We start from the raw sequence: 27558 nt of genomic DNA, 5'->3' as shown, positions 1-27558 counted from the left end.
GGTGGACAGGGCAATTTTTCTCTTCCCTTGACCCATGGAACACCACAAAGCAAATTAATCTCTCTACACCATGTAGAACAGTGAAAATGAGGTCCTTGATGTCCACAACGCTAATGCAGAGACATCCATATATTTATTGGACAGTACAGCACAGGAACAGGTTCTTTGGCTCATGATGTCTTTGCCAACCAATCTAATCCTATCTGTTTGTTTGTGCTCTACGTTACTTGCCTGTTCGCATTCCTGTCTAAACAGCTCATTGTATCTGTTACCATTACTTCCCTTGGTAGCACATTTCAGGTACCTACCATTTCATGTGCACAAAACTTAACTCAAAACAGCATCCTGGTGAACTTCTTATTCTTTCTCTTTGAAGTCTTTGCACTTCCCTATAATACAGCAACCAGAATTGCACACAATAGTTCAAATCTGGTCTAACCAAAGTTTTACAGAGCGACAAGATGACTTTCTGACTTTTATACTCAACATTCCAACCAGTGAAAAAGCAAACTGCAGGTTTTACCACACTGTCTACTTGAGTTGCCACTTTCAACAAGATCCTTCTGTACATCAATTCTCTTAAGGCTCCTACGTCTTACTGTATCCTTTCCTCTTAAATTAACCTCCTAAAGTGCAATATCTCACACGTCCAGATTAAACTCCATCTTCATTTCAGTATCCACATTTCCAACTGGTCTCTCTCATGTTAAATCTTTTGACAACCTTCCTCACCACCTATTAGCTAATTTACTAATCAGATTAACTGCATTTGTGTTCAGCTGTTTATAGTGCTTATAAAAATATTCACCTCCCTTGGAAGTTTTCAAGTTTTATTGTTTTACAACATTGAATCACAGTGGATTTAATTTGACTTTTTTGACACTGATCAAAAAACTCTTTCCATGTCAAAGTGAAAACAAATCTCTACAAAGTGATCTAAATTAATTGCAAATATAAAATACAAAATAATTGATTGCACAACTATTCACCACTTCAGGTCAGTATTTATTAGAAGCACCTTTGGCAGCAGTTACAGCCTTCAGTCTGTGTGGATAGGTCTTTATCAGCTTTGCACATCTGTACACTGCATTTTTTCCCCATTCTTCTTTATAAAACTGCTCAAACTCCATCAGATTGCATTGGGATCCTGAGTGAACAGCCTGTTTTAAGTCCAGCGACAAATTCTCAATTGGATTGAGATCTGGACTCTGACATGGCCACTCCAGGATATTAACTCTGTTGTTTTTAAGCCATTCATGTATAGCTTTGGCTTTATGCTTGGGGTCATTGTCTTGCTGAAGAACAAATCTTCTCTCAAGTGGCAGTTCTCTTGCAAACTGCATCAGGTTTTCCTCCAGGATTTCCCTGTATTTTGCTCCATTCACTTTACCTTCTACCTTCACAAGCCTTCAAGTGTCTGCTGCAGTGAAGCATCCCCACAGCATGATGCAGCCACCACCATGCTTCACAGTAGCGATGGTGTGTTTTTGATGATGTGTGGTGTTTGGTCTACACCAAACATAGCATTTAGTCTGATGGCCAAAAAGCTAAATTTTGGTTTCATCAGACCATAGAACCTTCTTCCAGCTGACTTCAGAGTGTCTCACATGTCTTCTGGCAAGCTCTAGGTGAGATTTCTTATGTGTTTTTCCCAAAAGTGGCTTTCTCTTTGCCATTCTCTCATAGAGCTGTGACTATTGAAGAACCTGGGCGACAGTTGTTATATGTGTAGTCTCTCCCACTGAAGCTTGCAACTCATTCAGAATTGTCATAGGTCTCTTGGTGGCCTCCCTCACTAGCCCCCCTTCTTGCATGGTCACTCAGTTTTTGAGGACGGCCTGCTCAAGGTACATATTCTTTCTATTTCTTGATGACTGAATTTACTATACGCCAAGGGATATTCAGCGACTTGGAAATGTTTACGTATCCATCTCCTGACTTGTGCTTTTCAATAAGTTTTTTGTGGAGTTACTTGGAGTATCCTTTTGTATTCATGGTGTAGCTTTTACAGGATACTGACTCACCAGCAGTTGGATGTTCCAGATACAGGTGTATTTTTACTACAATCAGTTGAAACACCTTGCCTGCACACAGGCCTCCAAAAACAGATCTCCATTTAACTAATTATGTGACTTCTAAAACTAACTGGCTGTACCAGTGATAATTTGGTGTGTCACATTAAAGGGGGGAGGGGTTGAATACTTATACAATTATTTTGCGTTTTATATTTGTAATTAATTTTGATCACTTTGTAAAAATCGGTTTTCACTTTAACATGAAAGAGTCTTTTTCTGTTGATCAGTATCAATAAAGCCAAATTAAATCCACTGTGATTCAATGTTGTCAAACAATTAAACATGAAAACTTCCAAGAAGAAAAATATGTTTTATAGGTACTGCATATTATAAACAGCAGACATCCCAACACTGATCCCTGCAAAACACTAATGGTTACAGACATCCTGTTAGAATAACACCCTTCTGCTCTCTGTCTACTATGGCCAATTTAATTTTGCATGTGCCTTAATCTTCTGGATCAGCCTATCATGAAAGGCATTGTCAAAAGCTTCATTGAAACCTGTGTGTACAACACCCACTGCCCTACCATCAATCACCTTCATCACCTCCTCAAAAAACTCAATTCACTGGAGCACATCTTCATTTGACAGAGGAATGGCGTGAAGTACCTTAACCCAACTCAAGGAACATAGGAAACTGTATCAAAATCACAGAAAGAGCAAAACAACTTTCTAAAATATATATAACTACTGTGAAGATGACAAGCAAAAAAATATAATTAACATTTCTAAACTTCAAAATCACAACCATCCAGAGAGTTCACAAGACCAAAAACACAACAGATTGTTTTATCTGGTCAAATCAATGGCAATGCCTAATATTTAAATATCTGACTTGTGAGCTTTTTAAAAAATTGTACCAGAACATGAAATTTAAATATAAGTAAAAACCTAAATGGAAATCTGAAACAAAATAAAAGAATGTGCCATAAAAACTCATCAACTTTTAATGTCTAAAATAGTGGTCCAAATCAGACAAAAAAAGTGCATAAAAATGGGTGAGCAAACTCAGATTTTTAGTTCACTTGGCAAATGCTGAGATGATGTTATATCAGCAGCAGGAGAGTCTAAATGCTTATAAGGATAGAACATAAAGAAGGGAACTTGGATAGATGTCTGACGAAAATAGAACTTTCGAATAGTATAATTAAAGAAAAAAAGTTGAATATACTGTATACAGTTCAGGATGTTCCAAAATGCTTCTCAATCAAGTTTAGTTTACTGAATATTGTGTAAGTTTAGTGAGGTAAGGGGTACAATAAAAAACCTGCCTGCAGCAGCATCACAGACACATAGATTTAGATAATGCGCAGAATATAAAATATACATAAAGTTTATCAGTGAAAAATAGACTGCAAAATGAGATAGTAGTGCATGGAAAATAAAGCATTATCAGTAACAAGTTATCAGAGGTTCATAAGATGGTCTACAGTGTTTCGTTGCTGAGGTAGATTAAGGGTTGTGCAGATTGGACCAAGAACCTTATGGCTGTAGGACAACAGTTGTTCCAGAACTTGGTGGTATTGTACTTTGGGTTTCTGTACCTTCAGCTTGACAATAGCAGAAAGAGGACAGGATTCAGGTGGTGGGAATCCTTGATGGTAGATTTGTAGCAGCAGCTCCCGTGGATGCTCTTAGAAGTGGAGAGGGCTATGCCTGGGATAGATTGAGTTGGGTCCATTATCATTTGCAGCCTCTTATGTTCTAATGTGCAGGAATTGCCATACCAGACTATGATGCAAAGAGTAAGGATACTTTCTACAGCGTATCTATAGAGGTTTTATTGGAGTATTTGGTGACATACCAAAACTCCTCAAGCTTCTAAGAAAGTAGAGGTACTGGCACCTCTTCTTTATAACAGCATCTATGTGCTTAAGTCATGATTTTCTAATAAGGACCTAAAAACAAAACCAATCAGGCTGGAGAGCACCAAACTGAAATAAACAGTGAACACCACAGATCCAGATGAATGAATGGTAAAATTCAGAGGAATAAAATACTTTTGAGAGAAAAGAAAATCAAAGTTACCCCAATCAGAAAATGTTTGAGTCTTACCCATTAAAATGGCAAGATAAAACGAATATCCTTTCCCTCCCCAATTGCACCTAAACCAATCTGTTAAGGCTACATCATGAACAAAATTCACTTGCAAAGGGAAAGAGCCAAAGTCATCCAGATGTATAGTAGAATAGAGATTCTATGTGATGAGCACAAAGTCAGTCACAACCATAACTTAATCACAGGTCTCTATTCAATGTGTGACCTCTGACTTAACTTTTTAATGTATAATGTGAGTGAAAATTGTTGTATTAAAATAACTGTTATGAACGACACATTTTATTGGAGGTTGGAAGCTTCTAAGTGATCTATCTGCAGGTATTGTTGTTTTTCAATAGCTGCATAAAGCACAGGTCAAAATAACAGGACGTTCACTGAAGAAGCTAAGGAATGTATTGTGTCAGAAAATCTGTTAAAGAGCAAAGTTAAGAATGTTTTAAATAGGATGTCATGCAAATGCTTAAGTATACAACCTGCTATAAAGATTGATGGGTGTATTTAGAACTAACTGCATTCCACCCAAATATTTCATCCTATTGAAGTACAATATTTAGAATTTCACTGACACTAACACTGGGATGATGGCATCAAAAGCATGGGGATATCACTGTCTGGAAATTGCTCTCCAACTCACATATTATCCTGACTTGAAAATATCGTAGTTCCTTCATCATTGCTCAGTCTAATCCTGGAACTCTCCCCCAACACCTTTAGGACTGCAGCAATTCGTGAAGACAGTTCATCACTACCATTCAGGGCAACTAGGTATGATGCAACTAAATGCCAGCTCAGCGTATAAAGTCCATATCTTTTGAATAAATACTGAAAACAAAATAAGACCATATATTGAAAATAAAAATAGTTACCTCTGAAGGTCACTCAGTCCTCCATGTGCTCCAGGCTCTGAATTCTGCTTCAGAAAATTCTGCTTAAGGTTCAAATGAGTAAGGTCCTGGCTATAGAAGAGGTTACTTGGGAGAGTTTCCAAGCTGCAACACGATAAATCAACTGAACTAATTCGCTGGGACACAATCTGAAAGAACAAGCAAAAACGTTTCTCATTTTGGAAAGCCTATTTCACTGATTCAATTAGAGGAGCTAAGGAATGCATGGCAGCAGAAAATCTGTTCTACAGCAAAGTTAAGAATTGTCCCAATTGAAGATTTTCGTGAAACATTTGCATCTTCTGAAATCAAATGCTGTAGGAAAACCTTCAAATGGATGAGCTGTGAGACTTTTCTAACAAAGGCATAATATTATTGGCTGAAATAAAAAAAAGAGGATGTTAACTTCATACGGCACTTGTCAAATAACCTGAGCATAATGCATTTCATAAACTCATGCATAACAATCAAAAATCAAACAACTATATGAACTATTCATTGTAAAAATCATAGTGATTATATTATCGAAGGAGAATATTAGGCTCATGTTGATTTCTAATGTAAACCACTTTATTCTAGCCCCTCCCCCCAACGTTTTTCCTATGTCTGATTAAGTATTTTCCCTCAAATGGCTTTCCAAATAGCTTTTATTTCTACCAGACTAACAAATAATAAGTTCAAAATTATTTCCACTGTCTTTGTAGAAAAGTTCTTCCTTAAATCCTGTGTGCCTTTTGCCCTCACTTTAAATCCAAAGCAGAACAAATATGCATTTAAGTTTTGTGCATAAAAACCGGCTCTAGAGCAAGGTAAGGAGACAGTGTTGTAAGGCCAGACATGATTTCTGGCCCAACTCATTATCTATGCTAAAAGTACACGTGAGTGAGAATGCAAGCAACTCTGCTCAGCCTTGAGTTCAGTTGAGTTTTAATGGATTAATGCAGCAATAGTGGAAGACCTGGCAGTGGATAAAAAATGAAAACTGCCATTTGGATAATTTAACGCAGATTCAGAATCACAGAACACTACAGTACAGAAACAGGCCCTTTGGCTCATCTAGTTTGTGCCAAAATATTATGCAGCCTAATCCCATCAACCTGTACCCGACCATAGAACTCCCATCATTCAAACTTCTCCTAAATGTTGAACTCTATCTCACATCCACCACTTCTGCTGACAGTTCTCACCATCCTCAGAGTAATAAAGCTCCCCCTCATATTCCCCTTAAACATTTCACCTTTCCCTCTTAATATCTAAGTCTAGTCTCACCTATACTCAGTGGAAAGAGCCTGCTAGTATTTACCTATCCACATCCTTCATCGTTTTGTATACTTCTTTCAAACTCCCCTCACTCTCCTATGCTCCAGAAAATAAAGTCCAAACTAATTCAACCTTTCCCTATAACACAGGTCTCAAGTCCTGGCAACAATCTTGTAAATTTTCTCTGCACTCTTTCAATCTTATTGATACCAAAGTTAAGTTGGATGCCCATCTAAGTATATACACATTTTATCAGGATTATTTGCATTCCATTCAATGCTTTGTTTTACTGAAATCTTGATGGCACATTGAAGATATTTTTCTTTCTCTGCCCCTACTCAAAAAAGCTCTGTTACCAAAAGACAAAAGAGATATTTTTTAAGACTTGCTTGTACTGCCATAACAACAACATAAGATAATGTTATGACAATATAAACAAGTCTGAAAAAAAGTTTAGCATGCAATTATTTAATATTGAGAGAATGTTACTGTGGACACATATGGAAGGTGGAAACCAAATAAAAATCCAAATACTCTGGGATCCATCAGTTTTCATCATTTAAAAAACTTTCAAATTTCTGGACAAGTAAACAATTGTGAGGTTGAAATCTTATTGTGGCTGTGCCGTTATGTTCTGTTTTCCCCTTGATGCCCTGTGCCCTACCATAGCAGACTGTGGTGATTAAGACGGTGTAAAGATGGAGAAGAGGCATTGGCAAGAGAAAACTATTAAATAAACAGAATATTGACCAGTTCACAACTCAAATTATTCTGTATTGCCAATGAAACTATTTATATTATGGTGTTATCAACATAACAAAGTTGGAGGCAAACATCATCACTAAAACATTTACTGCACAGAGATCATATCATTGCCCATTCCAGTGTCACTTCATCAGCTGTTGGTAATTATGCTAATCCCCTGTCCTGCCTTTCCTCACCATATTCTTTTTATCAAATATATATGCAATGCAATTAAAAAAATATCCAGCTGAATTGAATTGACTTTATTTCTTACATCCTTCACATACATGAGTAAAAATCTTTATGTTATGTGTCCGTCTAAATGTGCAATATGCAATCATAGTAATTTATAATAATTTATAACAAATAGAACAGTCAGTGTAACATAGAATACACTCAAATCAGCCTGAGTTAATCAGTCTGATGACCTGGTGGAAGAAGCTGTCCTGGAGCCTGTTGGTTCTGGCTTTTATGCTGCAGGACCATTTCCCAGATGGTAGCAGCTGTAATAGATTGTGGTTGGGGTGACTCGGGTCCCCAATGATCCTATGGACCCTTTTTTTGCACTGTCTTTGTAAATGTCCTGAGTCATGGGAAGTTCACAACTACAGATGCACTGGGCTGTCCACACCACTCTCTGCAGAATCCTGCGATTAAGTGGGGTAGAGTTCCCATACCAGGCAGTGATGCAGCCAGTCAGGATGCTCTCAATTGTGCCCCTGTAGAAAGTTCTTAGGATTTGGGGGCCTATACCAAACTCAACCATCTGAGGTGAAATAGGTGCTGTTGTGCCTTTTTCACCACACAGCTGGTGTGCACAGACCACGTGAGGTCCTCGGTATTGTGGATGCCGAGGAGCTCTTAACCTCAGATCCACTGATGTCAACTGGGGTTAGCCCATCTCCATTCTTCCTGTAATCCACAACCAGCTCCTTTGTTTTTGCAACATTGAGGGAGAGGTTGTTTTCTTGACACCACTGTGTCAGAGAGATGACTTTTTCCCTGTAGGCTACCTCGTTATTGTTTGAGATTAGGCCAATCAATATAGTGTCGTCAGCAAATTTAATTAGCAGATTGGAGCTGTGGGTGGCAACACAGTAATGGGTATACAATGAGTAAAGGAGGGGACTGAGTACACAGCCCTGAGGGGCTCCTGTGTTGAGAGTCAGAGGGGTGGAGGTGAGTGAGCCCACTCTTACCACCTGCTGGCAATCTGACAGGAAGTCCAGGATCCAGCTGCACAAGGCAGGGTCAAGGCCGAGGTCTCTGAGCTTCCTGTTGAGCCTGGATGGAATTATGGTGTTGAATGCTGAACTGTAGTCCAATCACAGAATAACAGAATGGTTACAACACAGAAGGTCACTGGTGTTTTATGTACCAGCTAATTGCAAGAGCTGTCCAACTTGTCCAATGCTCCTGCCCTGTCCCCACACTGAACTCTCTTTTTAATGCACAAGAAAATCTCTTTCCACTACTACTCCTGGCAGCCACCAAAACATTCCATCAAAAATGTTGATCAAAAACATACAATCAAAGTTGAGAATCATGGTTTCCCGGATACAAAACCATGCTGATTATCCTTAAAAATATTTAAGCTTCTCTCAATGCAGATAGATCCCATCACTCAGAATCCCCTCCAGAAATTTCAATAACAGTTAGGTTCGTCAGCCTATAGTTCCTCAGCTTATCTTTGCAGTCCTTCATTAATTAAGGCACAATATTAGCCACCTTCCAGCCTGCTGGCATTACATCCATGGCAAGGGAAGATAGCTATAGAGGACAGAAATTTCCTCCCTACTTTCACATAATGTCTTCGGAAACACTTGGCACTTGATCAAGCCCTGGTGATTTATCCATCATTACGTTCCTTAAGACCAACACAGCTCCCCTTTTGTAAGTGGATGTTTCAGGAGATCACTATTCTCTTCTCTGAGCTTCCTACATTCCATGACCTATCCCATAGTGAAATAAATACAGATGAAAAATATTAAGTCCTTTCCCATCTCATACTGCTCTCCATATAGACAATAGACAATAGGTGCAGAAGTAGACCATTCGGCCCTTCGAGCCTGCACTGCCATTTTGAGATCATGGCTGATCATTTACTATCAATACCCAGTTCCTGCCTTGTCCCCATATCTCTTGATTCCCCTATCCATAAGATCATATATGATCATAAGATATATATGATCACACTGATCCTTAAGGGGACCTATTGTCTATACAGTTATCCTTTTGGTCTTAATATCCCTTCTGTACAATAATTCCAAACAAACTTATTTGCCATCTCATGGAGCTAGGACCTAGCACATCCACCTGCAACTAGATCATTGACTTTCTGACCACAGTCAGTGAAGAAAGCCTGCAACACCTCCACAATGATTACTTTAAAAAGGAGTAACCCACAAGGCTGAGTCCCCCGTCCCTTAATTTATGCTCTATACTCTCATGAATGTGATTCTGATCTTAACTCCATGTGGGCCAGATTTCGAATGCTGACAACATGGTGTACAGGAAGGAATAAGAGAGCCAGATAACCTGGTGTCAAGATAACAACTTTTCCCTCAATGTCAGCAAAACAAGAGCTGATGATTGACTTCAAAAGGAGGGTGGAGTATATCTCCTTATGTATTAATGGTGATGAGGTGGAGATGGTTTGAAGCTTCAAGCTCCTCGAGGTAAATATCACCAACAACTTATCCTAGTTCAACTATGTAGACTCTATGGCCAAGAAGCTCACCAACACATCTACTTCATCAGAAGACAACTAAGAAAATATGTCATGCCTAGTTGACACTCTTCCATTTTTATAGATGCACTATAGAAAACATTCAATCCAGATGCATTTTAGCTTAATTACCGTTTGGCCCCAAGGCAGCAAAAAATTGCAGAGTGTTGTGGGCATGGCCCAATCTATCACAAAACTAGCTCAACCTTCATTAACTCTGTCTACACTTCCCACTAGCCAGGAAATCAGGTAAAGACCCTTTCTACTCTGCTCATTCTCTCTTCTCCCATCTTCCATTGATACAAAGCATCCCTTATTTAAAAAAAATATAATTTTGCATTTTTCTTCATTGCTTGAATATTACCTTGAGTTTATACTCTGCCCTTATTGATTTTCCAATCAGTGAAATGCATTATTGATTTTTTATTCTTGTAAGTGAACCTCCTGGTGCAGTGAAGATCATCTGGGGGTTGATTAAAAGGTAGTACCCTAATACATCATTGAAGTAGTAAGTTTTGAGCAAGTTTGAGTGAGGTTAATGTTTATACTTTCAGCTGTGATGCCAAATCAGCTAAAGACATTCCATGTAAACATAAAACAGAAATAGAGAAGATACAAATGAAGCTATCTTTGAAAGAGCAGAGTGATAAATCAGCATGCAGAACTGAAAAGAAGCTGCTTCAGAGAGATTTGGGAATAAAAGCAACGGTTGAAGTTGTTGAGTTGGATGATGGGGAATCCAAGAAGATTAACTTGGATATAAGTACTAGGGAAACAGGATTGGATTCTAGGCTAGGATGTGAATAATACTTTCCATGAGGTTATGTAGGTTCGTGATTCTGATAAATTCACCATGACTAGACAGTGGTCAGCTTTAACTTGGTTTGTTTGTCCCTCCCTGCCAAAGGAGAGATCCAAGAATTGCATTTGCAATTTGGTTTTACTTTACATTTAATCTCTAAAAACTATATGTGCTTCACAACTACCCATGCCCCAACTCATTCTTCTTATAGCCTACTAACTGTGTACCTAGGCTGTCCTATCAAAGTAGTAACTGGAACTTAAACAAAAAAAACCTTCCAATGTTATTTTCATTACAGGCTAATTAACACAGAGTACACCTTGAAATACAAAATTGGTAAGTGAACTCTAGTAATCCTTTACAAAAAAAAAGCTGAATAAACAATTCAGTGGAATTTGCCAGAAGCAAATAAACAAGTTTTGAAAAACTGTTCTCGTGGTGCTCTGCTGTGCCTAAATGACTATCCAATCTTGAATCACAGCATGCAGCACATAAGAAATGTTTGCTTTCTTGCCAAAAGCAATAATTAGAAACACAAGGTTTGACACCTAGGGTTAAATGCACACCCACATACAGACTCACCTTTGATGCTTGCCGTAGCCAACGTAAATATTCTGAGAAAATATCAAAACTGATGTAATAGGACTGACCCTGTGGTCCTGATGAACTGAAAGCCAAACAGTGCTGGTATTTTTTCACTTCTTCCACCTATAGAAAAAAGAAACATCAGTTCCTTAAAGTGGCAAATTTTATATATCTCTGACTAATTCAAAAAATGTTGTAGATCTTCAGCTGTTGAGATCTTTGGCTGGCTCCTGCTTGCCAGTGGACCAATATTCCTTTCAGTATGATCCCAGATTCAATCCTCTGCTGAGAGCCAATGTAGGATTGTACAAACCAAGACCTTTTACTGAAGCAAGTGGTCGACTCTGCTAATAGTTGACATCTGGTGAGGTTATAATTATAAATGTATTCACTTATTCAAAATAAATTAAAATATAGAAGAAAGCCCAGAAAACAATTTAAAAGATATAATTAGTTAAATTAAGTACCACTGCTCACTTTAGCCCTGCAAGTAAATTTCTTCCAGTAATTCCTTACACCCACCAATCTCTATGTGAAAAACTTACCATTTAAATACCTCTCCTCCCATCTTAAACCTATGCCCTCTATTTTCAGACTTCCCTATTCTGGGGAAACCACTGTGACTATCCATCATACCTATGATTTCATAAACCAATATAAGGTCCATAAGACATTGGAGCAGAACCTGGCCATTCAGCCCATCGAGTCTGCTCCACCATTCCATCATGGCTGATACCTGGTCCCACTCAACCCCATACATTGCCCCCCTCTGGTGCTCCTCCCCCAACTCTTCTTGTTTCCATGGCCTTCTGTCTCTTTCACCAATCAACTTCCTAGATCTTAGTTTCATCTCTCCCCCTCGAAGTTTTACCTTTTGCCTGGCGTTTCTCTCTCCCCTCCCTCCATCTTTCAAATCAATCCTCAGCTTTTTTTCTCCAGTGCTGCCAAAGTGTTTTGGCCCAAAATGTCAACTGTACTTCTTTCCATAGATGCTGCCTGACCTGCTGAGTTCCTCCAGTATTTTGTGTGTGTTTGTATCCAATTAGCTATCTCACCCTGGATCACATGCTATCTAACCTTCAGGACTAACCCGCTATTTGAGATTTTGTTGGAGATCTTGATAAAGTTGTAGCTAGAGTTATGCAGACAACTACAGGAATCGTTCAGCATTATAACATCTCAAAGCCATTGCCCTTGTCAGTGCTCATAGTTAGTTCCTCAAAAAACTGCATCAAATTCATAGGACACTATTTCCCAAGCACAAAGTCATTCAGTTTATCCCTAATGAGTCCTTGCTTTTCCAAATACAGAAAGATCCCGTCCTTCAGAATCCCTTCCAGTAAATTTTCCACCACTGATTTTAGGTTAACTGGCAATATATATTCCTAGGTTGTACTTGCAGTCCTTCAAAAATAAAGGCAGAACATTATCACCCTCTGGTGTTCAGGTACCTTATCCACGGCTAAGATACACAAACCTCTGACTAATGCCTTATAAAGCGTCAACATTACTTGCTTACATCCTTGCTTTACTAGTCCTCTCAAAATGAATGCTAATGTTACATTTGCCTTCCTTACCACAGACTCGATCTGCAAGTTAACCTTTAGGGAATCTTGCACAAGGACTCCCAAGAACCTTTGCACCTCTGATTTTTGAACTTTCTCCCCTTTTAGAAAATATTCCATGCCTTTATTCCTTCTACCAAAGTGCATGACCATACAATTCTCGACACTATATTGCATCTGCCACTTCTTTCCTGCTTCCTCAATCTGTTTAAGTCCTTCTGCAGACATCCTGCTTCCTTAACACTATCTGCCCCTCCACCTATCTTCGCAGCATCCTTAAACTTGGCCACAAAGCCATCAATTCCTTCATCCAAATCGACATATAATATGTAAAGAAATGGTCCCAACACTGATCCTTATGGAACACCACTAATCATGATCAATCAACCAGAAAAGGACCTATTTATTTTCACTCTTTGTCTCCTACCAGTAGCCAATCATTTATCTATGCAAGTACCTTTCCTGTAATATCATGAGCTCTCATCTTGTTAAGCAGTCTCATCTGCGGCACCTTGTCAAAGGCCTTCTAAAACTCCAAGGAAACAACATTTACTGACTGTCCTTGAACATTATTTCCTCAAATAATTCTAAGATTTGTCAGGTAAGATTTCACCCAAAGGAAACCATGCTGACTTTCCCTATTTTACCATGTGCCTTCAAGTATCCTGAAACCTCATCTTTAATAATAAACCCCAACATCTTTTCAACCACTGAGGTCAGGCCAACTGGTCTATAATTTCCTTTCCTCTGCCTCCTTCCCTTCTGACATATGCAATTTTCCAGTCCTCAGGAACCATTCCAGAATTTAGTGCTACTTGTAAGGTCACTACAATCTACAATCTCTTTAGCTACTCCTTTCAAGCCCTGGGGTGTAGTCCATCTGGTCCAGTTGATATATCTACCTTTCACACTTTTCAGCTTCCCAAGCACCTTATCCTTAATAACAGCAACGACACTCACTTCTGCTCACATTTCCTGCATTCTGCCAGTGTCTTCCACAGTGAAGACTGACATGAAATACTTATTAATTTTGTCCACCATTCCTGTGTCCCCTATTACTATCTCTCTAGCATCCTTTTCCAGTGGTCTGATATCCCACTCTTGCCTCTTCTACTTTTTATATTTCTGAAAAAAACTTTTGACACCCTGGCCAACATATCTTCATATTATTGGCCAACATATCTTCATATTTCATCCTTTTTCTTTTTACGGCTTTTAGTTGCTTTCTGTTGGTTCTTAAAAGCTTCTTAATTCCCTACTTTCTCAATAATTTTTGCGATATTATTTCTCCTCTCTTTTGCTTTGATGCTATCTTTGATTTCCTATGTCAGCCATGATTGCTTCATCCTCCCTTTAGAATACTTTTTCATCTTTGAAATGTATCCTGGATCACTGGGGCCTCTTCTGCGGTATGACCTGTACAAAAGGACAGGTTACACCTGAACCCAAAGGTTCTGTATATGGTTGTTTGTCTGGTCTGCACTTGGTTTTGCTGACATAATCCAGATTGGGAGCACAGAAAGCAGTAAAAAAAGCTGGAGGTGCATGTGAATTTTTGCCTCATCTGGAAAGGCTATATTAATCTTGTTATGATGGTGAGGGAGAAGGTACCAGAACTAGTGCAGGGGATTATTAGATTTTTCACTTTTTCCGAAGGTAGCAATACTTTTCCAGAAAGTTTCTTAAACTACTTTAAAATTTAAATGTCAATTATATAGTATATTCCATAAGTAACAAGTATTGCTACAATACCTTTCCACCAATCAAAGGCAGTACATGCATTTTTCCAGATTGGCTGTTTTTCACAGATGAAACAATCAAACAAGTACCACACAGGATAACTTGACGCCGGGTCCACTTGTGAAGTTGCATTTTCCCCTTTCGAACGTTGAATAGCCCACTTAGTTGAATTCGCTCTAAGTGTTCAATATTGTAAGGTTTTCCTATAAGGCAAAGAAAACTATGAGCCATTTGGCTTGGGTAAAACAAAAAGATGAACTATTATTTAATTTGAAAATGGCATCAAAATAATTCAGAACAAAAGAGGGAGAACAGGATGAATGGGAGTGGGAAGTTGTGATACCTCATGATTGATCAGCTTGCTAATATCACTTAAGTGTGGTGATTTCAATAACCAATTGAAAAATGTAGCAAATCAATTCAGGAGACAAAAGACATTTCCAAACATTCAATATCACTGACAGGTTTGACAGCTAGTAAACCTTGAGGCAGGACTTTAATCAGCCGTCAAAACCACCTGTCAGCACAGATAGCTGAGAGAGGTCCTGTGCTACACTACGTTGTGACTCCCCCAATGTTCTAGGAGACAGATTTCCAGACGACTCAGCCCACAACTCTTATGAAGTGTCCTCATTACCACTGAGGGCTCAAAGTTCAAAGTAAATTTATTATCAAAGTATGTATATATTACCATATTTTAAAAATATCTACAGTACAATACAGGCCCTTCATCCCACAATGTTGTGCCAACAATGTAACCTACTCTCGAAGATGCCTAGAATTTACGTAGCACATAGCCCTCTATTTTTCTAAGCTCCATGTACCTATCTAATAGTTTCTTAAAACACCCTATTGTATCCACCTCTACAACCATTGCTGGCAGCATATTTCACGCACCCACAAATCTCTGTGTGAAAAACATACCTTTGACATTACCCTTATATCTATTTCCAAGCATCTTAAAACTATGCCCCCTCATGTTAGCCATTTCAGCCTTGGGAAAAAGCCTCTGGCTATCAACACGATCAAAGCCTCTCATCATCTTACACACCTCTATCAGTCACCTCTTATCCTCTGTTGCTCCAAGGAGAAAGACCAAGTTCACTGAGCCTATCCTCATAAGGCATGCTCTCCAATCCACACAACATCCTTGTAAATATCCTCTGAACTCTCTCTATATTATCCACATCCTTTCTGTAGTGAGGTGACCAGAACTAAACACAGTACTCCAGGTGGGGTCTAACTAAGGTCTTATATAGCTATAACATTACCTCAGGGCTCTTGAACTCAATCCCATGGTGATGAAGACCAACAAACCGTAAACCTTCTTAACAATACTGTCAACCTGCGTAACAGTTTAATAGACACAGACCTGAAGATCTTGCTGCTCCTCCACAATGACTAGAGTCTTCCCATTAATACTATATTCTGTATTCAAATTTGACCTACCAAGATGAACCTATTCACACTTACCTGGGTTGAACTCCATCTGCCACTTCTCAACCCAGTTCTGCATCTATCAATGCCCCGCTGTAACCTCTGACAATCCTCCAGACTATGCACAACACCCCCCAAGTTTTGTGTCATCAGCAAACTTACTAACCCACTCTTCTACTTCCTCATCCAGGTCATTTATAAAAACCACAAAGAGGAGGGGTCCCAGAACAGATCCCTGGGGAACACCACTGATCACCGACCCCCAAGCAGAATACGAACCATTTACTACCACCCTTTCTGTGGGCAAGCCAATTTGGGATCCACAAAGCAAGATCTTCTTGGATCCCATGCCTCATTACTTTCTGAATGAGCCTCACATGGAGATCCTTAGATTCACTTACCTTGAGATACTACCATGAGATTCATTTTCTTGCAGACATTTAAAGAAAAAAGAAATACAATATAATTTTCCGAATACTCTATATAAACAGACAAAGACTGGAAAACCCTTTGATCCAGCAGTCATGGACATAAATACCAGTACTTAGTTTGCACTTGGATAACAGCCAGATCAGCTCACTAGTTTGCCTAACACCGAAGCAAAATTACTTCCCTGCTGCTCACAGTTAGCTCCCCATTGCATCACTAGGAGCATGATGACCACTTTGACAACCTAACATATGATTAATTTGCAGTTTTATGCATGTGAATGTCGCTTTTATCATGTTATGTGCATGCAATGTAGCTGCAAGTATGTTCTTTGGTGAATATTTCCACTTAATTGTTTACCTGAAAAATATCCACCAAAAAGACTGATACTTTGGGCAAACAAGTAAGAGACAAGCTAAGTACAACAAGTGCAAGAGTTCAAGCAACATTTGTGGATGAAAGAATATCAAATCTGTCAACTTCCATTTCATATATCAAGCATTCTTCCCTTTTCAAATGAAGATCAAAGGTGGTCCTAATTTTCTAAAAATAATTTAAAAAAAATTTCACACTCCTACTTCCTCCTAGATGATTAACATGAACACTTGGTGATACTTCCCAATTGTCTCTTTTTGAGATAGGTGGGAGTAATGAGGCCTATGAAAGGAAGGAAGAGATGTCAAGACCTGCTGAACAGTTCAGATAATTCCACAAATAAACCATACCATATGCAGTCCAGCTTTCAACAGACTTATTAGTAGACAGCAAGCAACATTGCAAAATATCAGTGAGTTACAGGTGAATACACAACTAATTAGATGAACTGGTCTAACTTAACGCTGATTTTGATATGCCTCATAAATAAACAGCCACCACCCTAAACTGTTTTCATGACATAGAATGAAGAGCTACTTAGGGCCAATGGTGAAATATACGTTTTATTCAGATACTAAATTAAGTTTTTCTGTTTGTCACATGTAATTCCTTTTTAATGTCTGAGTATGCTAATAGAACTTAAACAGGCAATTTTGTTTTCATTAGATTTTTGTTGTTAATACCAATGCTTGCTATTCCTCCCACCACTGCTGACACCCATGAATGAATCATTTTATTTGAGCCTCTGACAACAATCCTCTTACTAAATATTGGTGATATCAGTTATATAACATATAAGACAACCTACGCAAATAATGTGTATTTTGTTTAATTGGCTAAATATGTTAGACAACCACCTCTGGCCAAAAGATTGATTGTACTCTTTATAGCTGACAAAAATCACTCCATATCTAAATATAGGAGAAGGATAAATGACTCATTTCTTGGTTACTATGTATGTAACTATTAGGAAGTACAGTAACAGCAGAAAATGCTACAATGTGAAGGCAGTAAATGAACAAGAACATAAATATCTTGAAAAATCTTAAAACAAAGTTATCAGAAGTCCTGGATTCTCAAAGTTAATCATGATCAAAACTTATTTGGAGCCAAAATCTGCACATTTTAGGAGAAAAACCCTCTAAGCACCCTGACAGCATATTTTTTAATATAATCCAAAGAGACCATTTAAAACTCTGCAAGTAATGGTGTGAACATTATTGAGTTTCCATTTTTGCAAATTCACATGTGACAGACCATAAATGACCAAGCGAAGGTTAAGCAGTTTACTGCAAACACATCTATACAGATCTTTATCTCATTGGTTGTTGAATACACAAGACTGTAAACAGTTTCCATTTTGGTCACATTGTAAAAGTATGGTAGAAACACAATAAAAATCAAAACAGTTACTGAAATTGGCTTATTAGCCATAGATTGCTGCAAAGAAATATAAAATACATTTTGCAATATAGCAGCAGGATGCACATCAGCAGGAACTGTGGGCTCTGGCACTTTTGCTAGCAACATTTTGATTCTAAATACTTAACTGAAATATGTTAGCAAAGATTTCAGATCAGTTTTCTTCTGCATAAATTATGACAAGCAAAGTCAATAATATTAATTTTGATGGCAATATATTCCTCTGAAATTCCAATGACTTAGAGGCATGTGATGTGGACTTCCAATTTAGACATCTGATTTTCTCCTTTCCATTCTAATAAATGTTGATTGAATTTCCTTTTCAGAAGACCTGGTCAGTATTACAACAAAAAAAAATCCTTTGACAGGGGTTTAAAAGATTTAATGAACTGACTAGATCCTCAGTTACTTCCAGATACAAGCCTAGCCAATAGAGTAGAATACTAGAACACAGCTAGAAAAAGATGAGAAAATGCCAAAGTGAGAAGGACACTCCAATAGGAACATTTAAAACACCTGTGATATTTCAAACAAAATAATTCGTTATTCATAGTTATCAAATGCTTCACAATATTCATTTAACAATAAATACAGTTAAATTCTGATAATCCAACATACAAATGTTTGGATATCTAGATAGTGTTGTATCTGACTTGAACTTAACAGTCCAGAGTGGGAGCAGGTGTGCAGCCAGAACCAGGGTCTGGAGTATGGCCTCAAGGAGGGTTCAGACTCTGAACGGAGTACTTGCCTGGAGTACTTGCATACTTGCATACTTCCTGTTCCCATTAAACTAGTGTTCACTGCAAAATTCATTATAGCATTGTGTAATGAGTACATAAAGTAAAATAATTGTGTTTTGGTATCAATAACGTCCAATAATCTGGAAAACTTGCTAACCTGATATCACCATATTCCCAAGGGTCAAACACGAGAAAATCTGCATATGCTGTAAATCCAAGTAACACACACAAAATGCTGGAGGAACTCAGCAGGCCAGGCAGCATCTATGGAAAAGCGTTCAGTCGATGTTTCAGGCCGAGACCCTTCAGCAGGACTGGAGAAAAAATATGAGGAGTCAGGGTTAGAGGGTGGGGAGAGGGGAAGGACAAACACAAGGCAATAGGTGAAACCAGGAAGGGGAGAGGGATGAAGTAAAGAGCTGGGAAGTTGATTGGTGAAAGAGATACTGGGCTGCAGAAGGGGAAATCTAATAGGAAAGGACAGAAGGCCAGGGAAGAAAGAAAAAGGGGGAAGTGCACCAGAGGGAGATGAAGGATACTCCCAGGGGTATGGGTTATCAGAGTTTTATTACATAAATGAGTATCAGTTCTTTGAACTACTACTCAAAATTGATGAAGTACTATATGGTATACAATTCTTAAAATTCAAGTAATTGACTTGTACTACTTTGCACACATTAACTGATGATGTTAAGATTTGTTGAGTATCAAAACTGCAAGTTATTTTAAAGATACTATGAACACAGAAAGTTTCTGGTATTTCAAGTTATGAGGCTCAGAGTTTGAGACCTTAATCTAGATTTAGGATGACAATTTTGGGAAACAAACACACACACACACACAAACAAACAAACAAAATGCTGGAGGAACTCAGCAAGTCAGGCAAGGCATCATCCATGGAAATAAATAGATAGTCAACGTTTCAGGCTGAGACCCTTCTTCAGGACTGAGAAGGAAGGGGGAGATGCCAGAATAAAAAGGTGAGGAAGGGGAAGGAGGCTAGCTGGAAGGTGATAGGTGAAGCCAGGTGGGTAGGAAAGGTAAAAGGCTGGAGAAGGAGAAATCTGATAGGAGAGGAGAGAGGACTGTAGGAGAAAGGGAAGGAGGAGGGGACCCAGGTGGAAGTGATGGGCAGGCAAGAAGAGGTGAATGGCCAGAGTGGGTAAGAAAAGAGAGGAGGGGGAGGGACATTTTTTTCCCAGAAGTTCAAGAAATTGACGTTCATGCCGTCAGGTTGGAGGCTACCCAGATGGAAATTAAAGTATTGCTCATACACATCTCTCAGTACCGGGGTGGAACGGCAGCGTAGTGGGTGGCATAGTAACGTAGCAGTTTGTATAATGCTTTACAGCACCAGTGATCAAAGTTAAATTCCCGCCACTGTACGTAAGGAGTTTGTGTATGTTGTCCCTGTGAGCACATGCACCATCTTTCCTCCAGGTGCTCTGGTTTCCTCCCATGTTCCAAAGATGTACATGTTAGTTAGCTGTACACATGCTATGTTGGCAACACTTGAGGCTATTTTTGCCGAAACCCTAAATATAATCTGCCATCACTACATAATTTTTAGCCTCCTTTACCTAAGAACTCCCCAGCACATCCTCATATTGTGTTATTTGTTTACACAAATTATACATTTCACTGTATGATACAATGTTGCAATGTAAATGTGACAAATAATGGTAATCTGTAATCTTATTACAGTGCATTGTTGACTGTGGCAGAAAGAAACCCAATTTGTCCTCTAGTTCAGCTCCCATGTTCTGCTGAAGCTAATGGTTGTTTCACTTAAATCAAGTACATTTACTTGTCATGGCACACGTTACCATTCAGACCATTATGTCCTTGCCAAAAAGGATTCCACCAGTTCCATTCCTTTCCTATTTTCTCATATATGTCTGTGCACTCCCCTTTGATTCTTTTGCCAGTTACCCAAGAGGTTCTTTACAATGGCCAATTAACCCTCCAGTACTTCTTTGGTATATGGAAGTAAATAGGATGGCTTGTGAAAATCTACATACTTATGGGAGATTGTGCAAAGTTTGCAAAGTCAGTGTCTAGGGTCAGGATTGAACCTGAATATTTGGAGTTGTGAGGCAGCTGCACTAACTGCTGCACTTCTGTGCTAAACTTAATATGCTATCTGTCACATTCTGCATGTTCCTAGTATTACTTTGTTTATGAGCTGTTCAAAAGCTTACAATGTATATACCTTCCATCTTAGCAACAGCAGCTGACTTGGTGCTGACAGAAGATGTAGTGCCATGAGATGGCAATATATTTCAAATATTCATCAGTTTATATTTGTTTATGTGTAATCTGATTTCAAAATCCCATTACAACTTAGAGTCTTTACTCCTAATGTTCCAATAAAATGAAATAAATTGGGATGTAAACATACAATTTAACTACTACTTCAAATAAATTGTACTGTCAGCATAAAATTTCAATACAAGTTTCCAATGGAATAGTGTACACAAATAATGAAAACAAAAACCTACAGATGCAGGAAATCTCAAATAAAAACATAAAATGATTGATAATTCAGCAAGTCAGGCAGAATTTGACAAAAGAGAAACAGGGTTTATGATTCTGGTGGAGACTATTCATCAGAACATACACACTTACGTAAATGGTACAGCCTCATAGGCCTGATTTTATTCTCACAAATCAATGAATCTGTTGTAAAAAGAAATCATTCCCAACTTGTACATAGTTCTTTCCTTTTGCTTGTTTTTCTTTCCACTCTTTTCTATAAGTATATACCTCAGATAAATACTTTGTGGAGATTTGTGATATATATGATTATATGATATATATGTACAATGTCTGAAATACATCTTATGGAAATGTTTGTTTGATGATGAACTTCAATAAAAAATAAATTACAAAAAAGATACAGCACAAAATCAATGTGGTGTTACTAACAATTCTCCCTGATTGACTGGACTCTGGTTTATACATGTTTCGTCTTATTTAAGCTACTGTGTTCTTGCTCAGCAGAAGGGACAACAGTGCATCCTTTTTGTCTGTCTTTAGTTTCAACCTCCTAAACCACTTTCATAAATCTTCTCTGGATTATGTGTATTCATGCAATTTATAGCATCCTTCTTGGTATGCCTATTCCAGTTAGAATTTTAGGCTTCAACAGCCTTACTACTGTTGACAATGTTCCTCTGGTTCTATAATCATCAGTCACAGGGCCAAGGGAAAAATAAACCTGGCCATTGGCATATGTTTCTACACCATGAAATTGAATTATGTGTCTGTGTACTTCTTTTGCTTTTCTTAAAAACAAGGCAGTGTTCTTGCAGTATTTCCATTTTTCCATTGATTTGGGGAAGTGTGGTGACCAAGTTCTTTTAATGAATTTCCACTTGGTAAAGTCATCTATAGAGAATTCTGTCATCGTAGGTCATAACTTTACCTGAGCTTTTAGCCTAAAAATGAGAGCTATTTTCCCCAAAACCCTAAATATAATCTGCCATCACTACATAATTTTTAGCCTCCTTTGCCTAAGAACTCCCTGGTACATCATGTTCAATCACAGGCTCAGGCTCATTTTGCCTTGCCTCCATAGATCTGCCTAGAATATATTTTTGCATGCTGTCTTTCATTATTAATCCAATACAGCAATTCTCAAGGTCTCCTCAAACATTCATTCTAGCCTAGCAGTGATGAAAATCTGCATCTTAAAATTCTCTCCTAAGATTTTAGTAGCATCATTGTTTCATTGCCAAAATAAAAAACTTCAGAATTGCTGAGCTTACCTCGCATGTAGAAGTATGGTATGAGAGTGTGGGAACTCCTGTTCATTTTCTGATAACTGTATACAATTCTTTCAACTCTAAGTCATATGTGTCTTATTGTAGCTTATTCATCAGAAATTGTGGTAACACATCATTCAAATTAGATACTTGAAGTCTGTGTGGCTTCTATTGGTTTTATGGCTGGATAATCCACATGACTCTATGTGCCCGCGAGGCACGTTTTACTCTTTGGATGGCTGACAATTTAAGCACAGAACCAGTCTATTTGTTTCTTTGGAACTTGAAGATTTTTCATTACTATCACTTCAAGGATTTTGTAATTAGTATTCAGGCTTTTTACTCATGAATCATAGGCTTTCTTAACCCTGAATGTCGCTATTTCTTTTCAATTTGGGCCCCCACTATTGTGTTGATGTTTTGCATGATAATTACTCAAAGATCCTCTGAGTTGACCCTTTGTCGAATCACCTCTTTTTGGTTCTTATTGAAGCATTGCTCTAACTCTGTCATGACCATTTCTTTAATTTGTTTTTCTGCTCGCTCATAATGTCTATCCAGCACTATTCAACATGTTTTCTTGCCAGTTGGATCAATGATTCAACCTCATCCAAATGGGTTAAGAAATTTGCTTTATTTGACAAACCTTAGGAAATACTGAAATAACAGTAACATCTTTAGGGTTTGGCATTTTTATCCCTACTTTCATCTTTGCCGATTTGTGCTTTGTCCATTTCTGTGGTAAATTTTCCAGAAGGTTAAAAGAACTTCTCAATGTTGAATACATTAAACTTCATTTTTGGCACCTAGCACACTTCAGGTATTTGCTCTGCTCAAATCTGATTAAATATCTTCAATTATTTTCATCTTTTCATCTAATTCTTCTTTGGTGCCTGATTCATATTATATGAATTCAGACATATCCTTAGCTTGTACAGTTTCTGACTCTAACTCATTTTTGTAATTGGTCTTTGATTGCTGGAAAATTTCCCAATAAAATGAAAATAGCCAAGGTCATTCCAATATACAAAGCTGGAGATAAACATGTATTTTCAAATTATAGACCAGTTTCTTTGCTCTCAGTTTTCCAAAATATTGGAAAAAGTATTTGTAAGAAGGTTAAATGATTTTATAACAAAACATAACATACTCTGTGAACAGCAATATGGTTTCAGAAAAAAACAGAACCACTACAAGAGCATTAATAGATTTTGTAGAAGAAATATCAAACGCTATAGAAAGAAATGAATACGCAGTGGGAATATTCCTTGATTAAAAAAAACATTTGACACCATTGACCATAAACTATTATTAACAAAATTAGAAAGATATGGTATTAGAGAGGTAACACATGACTGGTTAAGTAGTTATTTGGAAGACAGGTATTAGTATGTACATATAAACAACTCAAATTCAAAACTTTTGAGGGTAACTTGTGGGGTTCCACAAGGTTCAGTGCTTGGTCCATTGCTGTTCATTTTGTATATAAATGATATACGTATGGTCTCTCAGACATTAAAATGTATATTATTTGTTGATGATATTTTGTAGTGGGAAACATCTGAAACAACTTTTGGATACAGTGGAGAAAGAACTAAAAATTATAACAAAATACTAACAAATTATCACTGAATCTAAGTTAAACTAAATTCATAATATTTGGAAACCGTGTACCAAACTCATATAGTAAACTTGGAATAAATGATGTTGAAATTGATAAGGTATCTGAAACAAATTTTTTAGGAGTGGTAATTGATAGTAAAATAAGCTGGAAACCACAAATAAATTATGTCAAAATTTATTGCAATACTGTACAAAGCACAAGATTTCTTAAATCAGGAATCTTTGTACACATTATACTGTTCACTTATAGTCCCATACATGACTTACTGTGTAGAGGTATGGGGAAATACATACAAAACAAATACACAAATTCAATTTTTCTACTCCAAAACAAAGTTATAGGAATTGTAAATAAGACAAGTTATTATGAGCCAACCAAGCCACTATTTATTCAACTGAATACTTTAAAGTTCAGAGATTTTGTAGATATTAAAATAATACAAATTATGTATAAATTAAAAAATGGACGGCCACCACTAAGTATCCAAAGGTTGTTTAAAATAAGAGAAAGTCAACATGATTTGAGAGAAACATGTATATTTCAAAAACAAAGGATAAGAACAAATGTGAAAAATCATTGTATTTCAGTCAGAGGGGTGAATTTATGGAACAGTTGTTGTAAGAATTTAAAATATCTGTTTTTTGTTGTAATTTTGTCCTATGAAATCATTGTTGTAAATGATGCTTTTTGTTATGTTTGTACTGACCGAAATAAATTAATTTCATTCATTCATTTCTGCACATATGAACTTTGATATCCAAAAGGCAGAAGCTGCACCTTAGTCAGCTTTTAAAGCTTAGATTTCAGCTTTCATTTGACAACCACAGGTGTCCTGATGAAGAGTATTGGGCCAAAATGTCCCCTGTCTATTCTCCTCCATAGATGCTGCCTGACCTGCTGAGTTCCTCCAGCATTTTTTGTGTGTTACTTGTGTTAATTTACAGATGTTTTCAGTTCCTTCAAACACATCTGTAAATTCATCTGGGAGTTTATTTTGCACTTGAAGAATCAAATTCAATTTGTTAATGGGATACTAGCCTGTTAACTTGATTTTATTTCCATAGAGGTAATTTACAAGTATTGATAAGGGTAGTACAATTGATGCAGTCTACATGGACTTCAGTAAGGCATTTGACAAGGTCCCACATGCAAGACTAGTCCAAAAGGTATGAAGCCCATGGGATTCAGGACAATTTAGAAAATAGGTTGGTGAGAGGAGGTCAAAAGGGGCCTGGTTAAAGATTGATTTTGCAATTGGAAGCTGGTGATAAGTGGTACCCTTACTGATTATTGTATACATCAGCAAAATGGATGTGAATGTGCAAGGTAAAATTAGTAAGCTCAAAAGTTTATAGATGAAATAAAAATTTTCATAATAATAATCATGAGCTACAGAACAATATTAATAATTTGGTAAAATAGGCAGAGAAATAGCAGATGAAAACTAATCCTGAAAAAATGTGAGGCAATGCATTTTGTGAGAACTAATAAGGCAAGGGTATCCACAATAAATACCGGTACTAAGATTCTAGGAAATACTGAGGAACAGTGGGGTCTTGTTTTAAATGTCCAAATAAGTTAGAACTGCACATACTTAATGTCATTTGTAGTGGAGAACGCTGATAAGGGAAATAGATTGGGTGGACGGTGATAAGCCTTACACCAACCAACAGGATATTGCTAACCAAGGAGAAAAAAGATAAGGAGTAGGAAGGTTACAGGGGATTTGAAGATTTTTTTTCTTTCAGAGGGAGGTTAAAATTTAGAATTCACTGCCTGGGGTATGCTGAAGGTAGATTCATATATTAACACTTAAGAAGATAAGAACATAGGAAATAGAAGCAGGAGTAAGCCACTCAGCCTCTTATGCCTGCCCCTTTAGTCATTATCATTACGGCTGATTTCATTTCCTCTTCTGTGCCAGATCCCTACAGCCCTCTAATCCGATCTTTCTAATCTCCCACTGGTGGGAACATCTTCATATCTACCCTTGTCAAGCTCCCTAAAAATCTTACTTATTTCAATATCACTGCTCAGTCTTCTAAATTCCAGAGAACACAGATCTAATTACTTCAGCAACTGGCATTATGACAATGCTCACATCCTAGAATTAGCTTAGTGAGTCTTTTGGTTTGCCTCCTATAACAGTTTATCCTCTCTGTGCATTGTACTCCAAGTACATCCTCATTGGTAGCCTGCATTTATGGTGCACATTCCATTAATTTAGCCAAGCATGCTGTTTTGCCAGAATGTTTACATAATTTATGCTGTATCTGTTCTTTCAATCTGTGCTTCTCTGAATGACCTTGGTTACCACAAATCCAAGTTCACTAGTCATTAATAGTACACTATATGGAGCTTCAAGATCATGTAAAGTGCAACCAAACCTCTCAGATAGTCACAGCACAATCAACAAGCCAAAAACAAAATGGCCTACCTTTCTTTAGATTATGATTATGAAATTGACATGCAGCTAATTTATTCCCTAGCTTGTGCTATGCACAAAACTTTTGCTCCTGATACAAATAATTTTCTCATTTTTTCCTTGAACTCATGGATTAAAACCTTTAGCCTGAAGTTGCATTGTGGTTTACCTCTTTAATTTGCTGTAGATGACATGATGATCTCTACAGCCCTCCACTGGACTGAATAATTTATGAACTATGACTCATTCTATCAAAATTATGGAAAATGCAAAGTTTAAACCTCAGTGAAGTAGAAACAGACCTGCCCAATACAATGAGCATTTTTATTTTTATTTTAAAAAAATAAATGCCTCAATTTAAGAAAAACACCAGCTCAGATATGGGCAATAGTAAATAGCAAATGATACTGCACTTTGTGTGGGAAATCTATCTTGTGACACAAAACTACTTATCTTTTCTCCAAATGGAATTTGCAAGCTGTTAAAACCTAAAGTGAAAGTAATCATAAATCTAACATGAAAAATAACTGCAAATAGAAATTCTAATTAAGGCAGAAAATATGTCTCCCTCTTAGATTTTCAAGTTATTTAAATACCTGGCTGATCCTTATGACCTTTCCTCCTGGATACTATTAGCAATCAGGAACTGTTTTACCTATCTGTTTGTCTTGTAACATAACTGTTAAGGAACTTGAGTGGAAACTGTTATTCACATTTTTCAGCTTACTCAATATAAATACATTATGAATAGTTTTCTTCCTATTTGTTTAAAAAAGTAAAAGAGCTAAAGTTCTAATGTTAGGGCTGGTACTGATGTTTAAGTGGGCACGTAGTAGAGTAGTGGTTAGCGCAACACTATTACAGCTCAGAATGTTCTGGAGTTTGGAGTTTAA

The 27558-nt window shown here is 37.5% G+C and overlaps 1 protein-coding gene across 1 annotated transcript in view; it reads right to left on the bottom strand.

The window, feature by feature from the left end:
• The window catches only part of LOC140713778 (PH domain leucine-rich repeat-containing protein phosphatase 1-like), a 160859-nt gene that overhangs the window by 44457 nt on the left and 88844 nt on the right, over positions 1-27558 (bottom strand). The window contains exons 2-4 of the mRNA XM_073024300.1: positions 14456-14646; positions 11136-11261; positions 5002-5168 (exon numbers count right to left, since the gene is read on the bottom strand). Coding sequence (XP_072880401.1) covers positions 5002-5168; positions 11136-11261; positions 14456-14646 — 484 coding nt within the window. The remainder of the gene's footprint in view (positions 1-5001; positions 5169-11135; positions 11262-14455; positions 14647-27558) is intronic.

The sequence above is a fragment of the Hemitrygon akajei genome, chromosome 20, assembly GCF_048418815.1.
Source record: "Hemitrygon akajei chromosome 20, sHemAka1.3, whole genome shotgun sequence".
NCBI classification, from domain to species: Eukaryota; Metazoa; Chordata; class Chondrichthyes; order Myliobatiformes; family Dasyatidae; genus Hemitrygon; species Hemitrygon akajei.
Note: the sequence above shows the minus strand (reverse complement) of the source record. Positions and strands in the feature narration are given on the sequence as shown.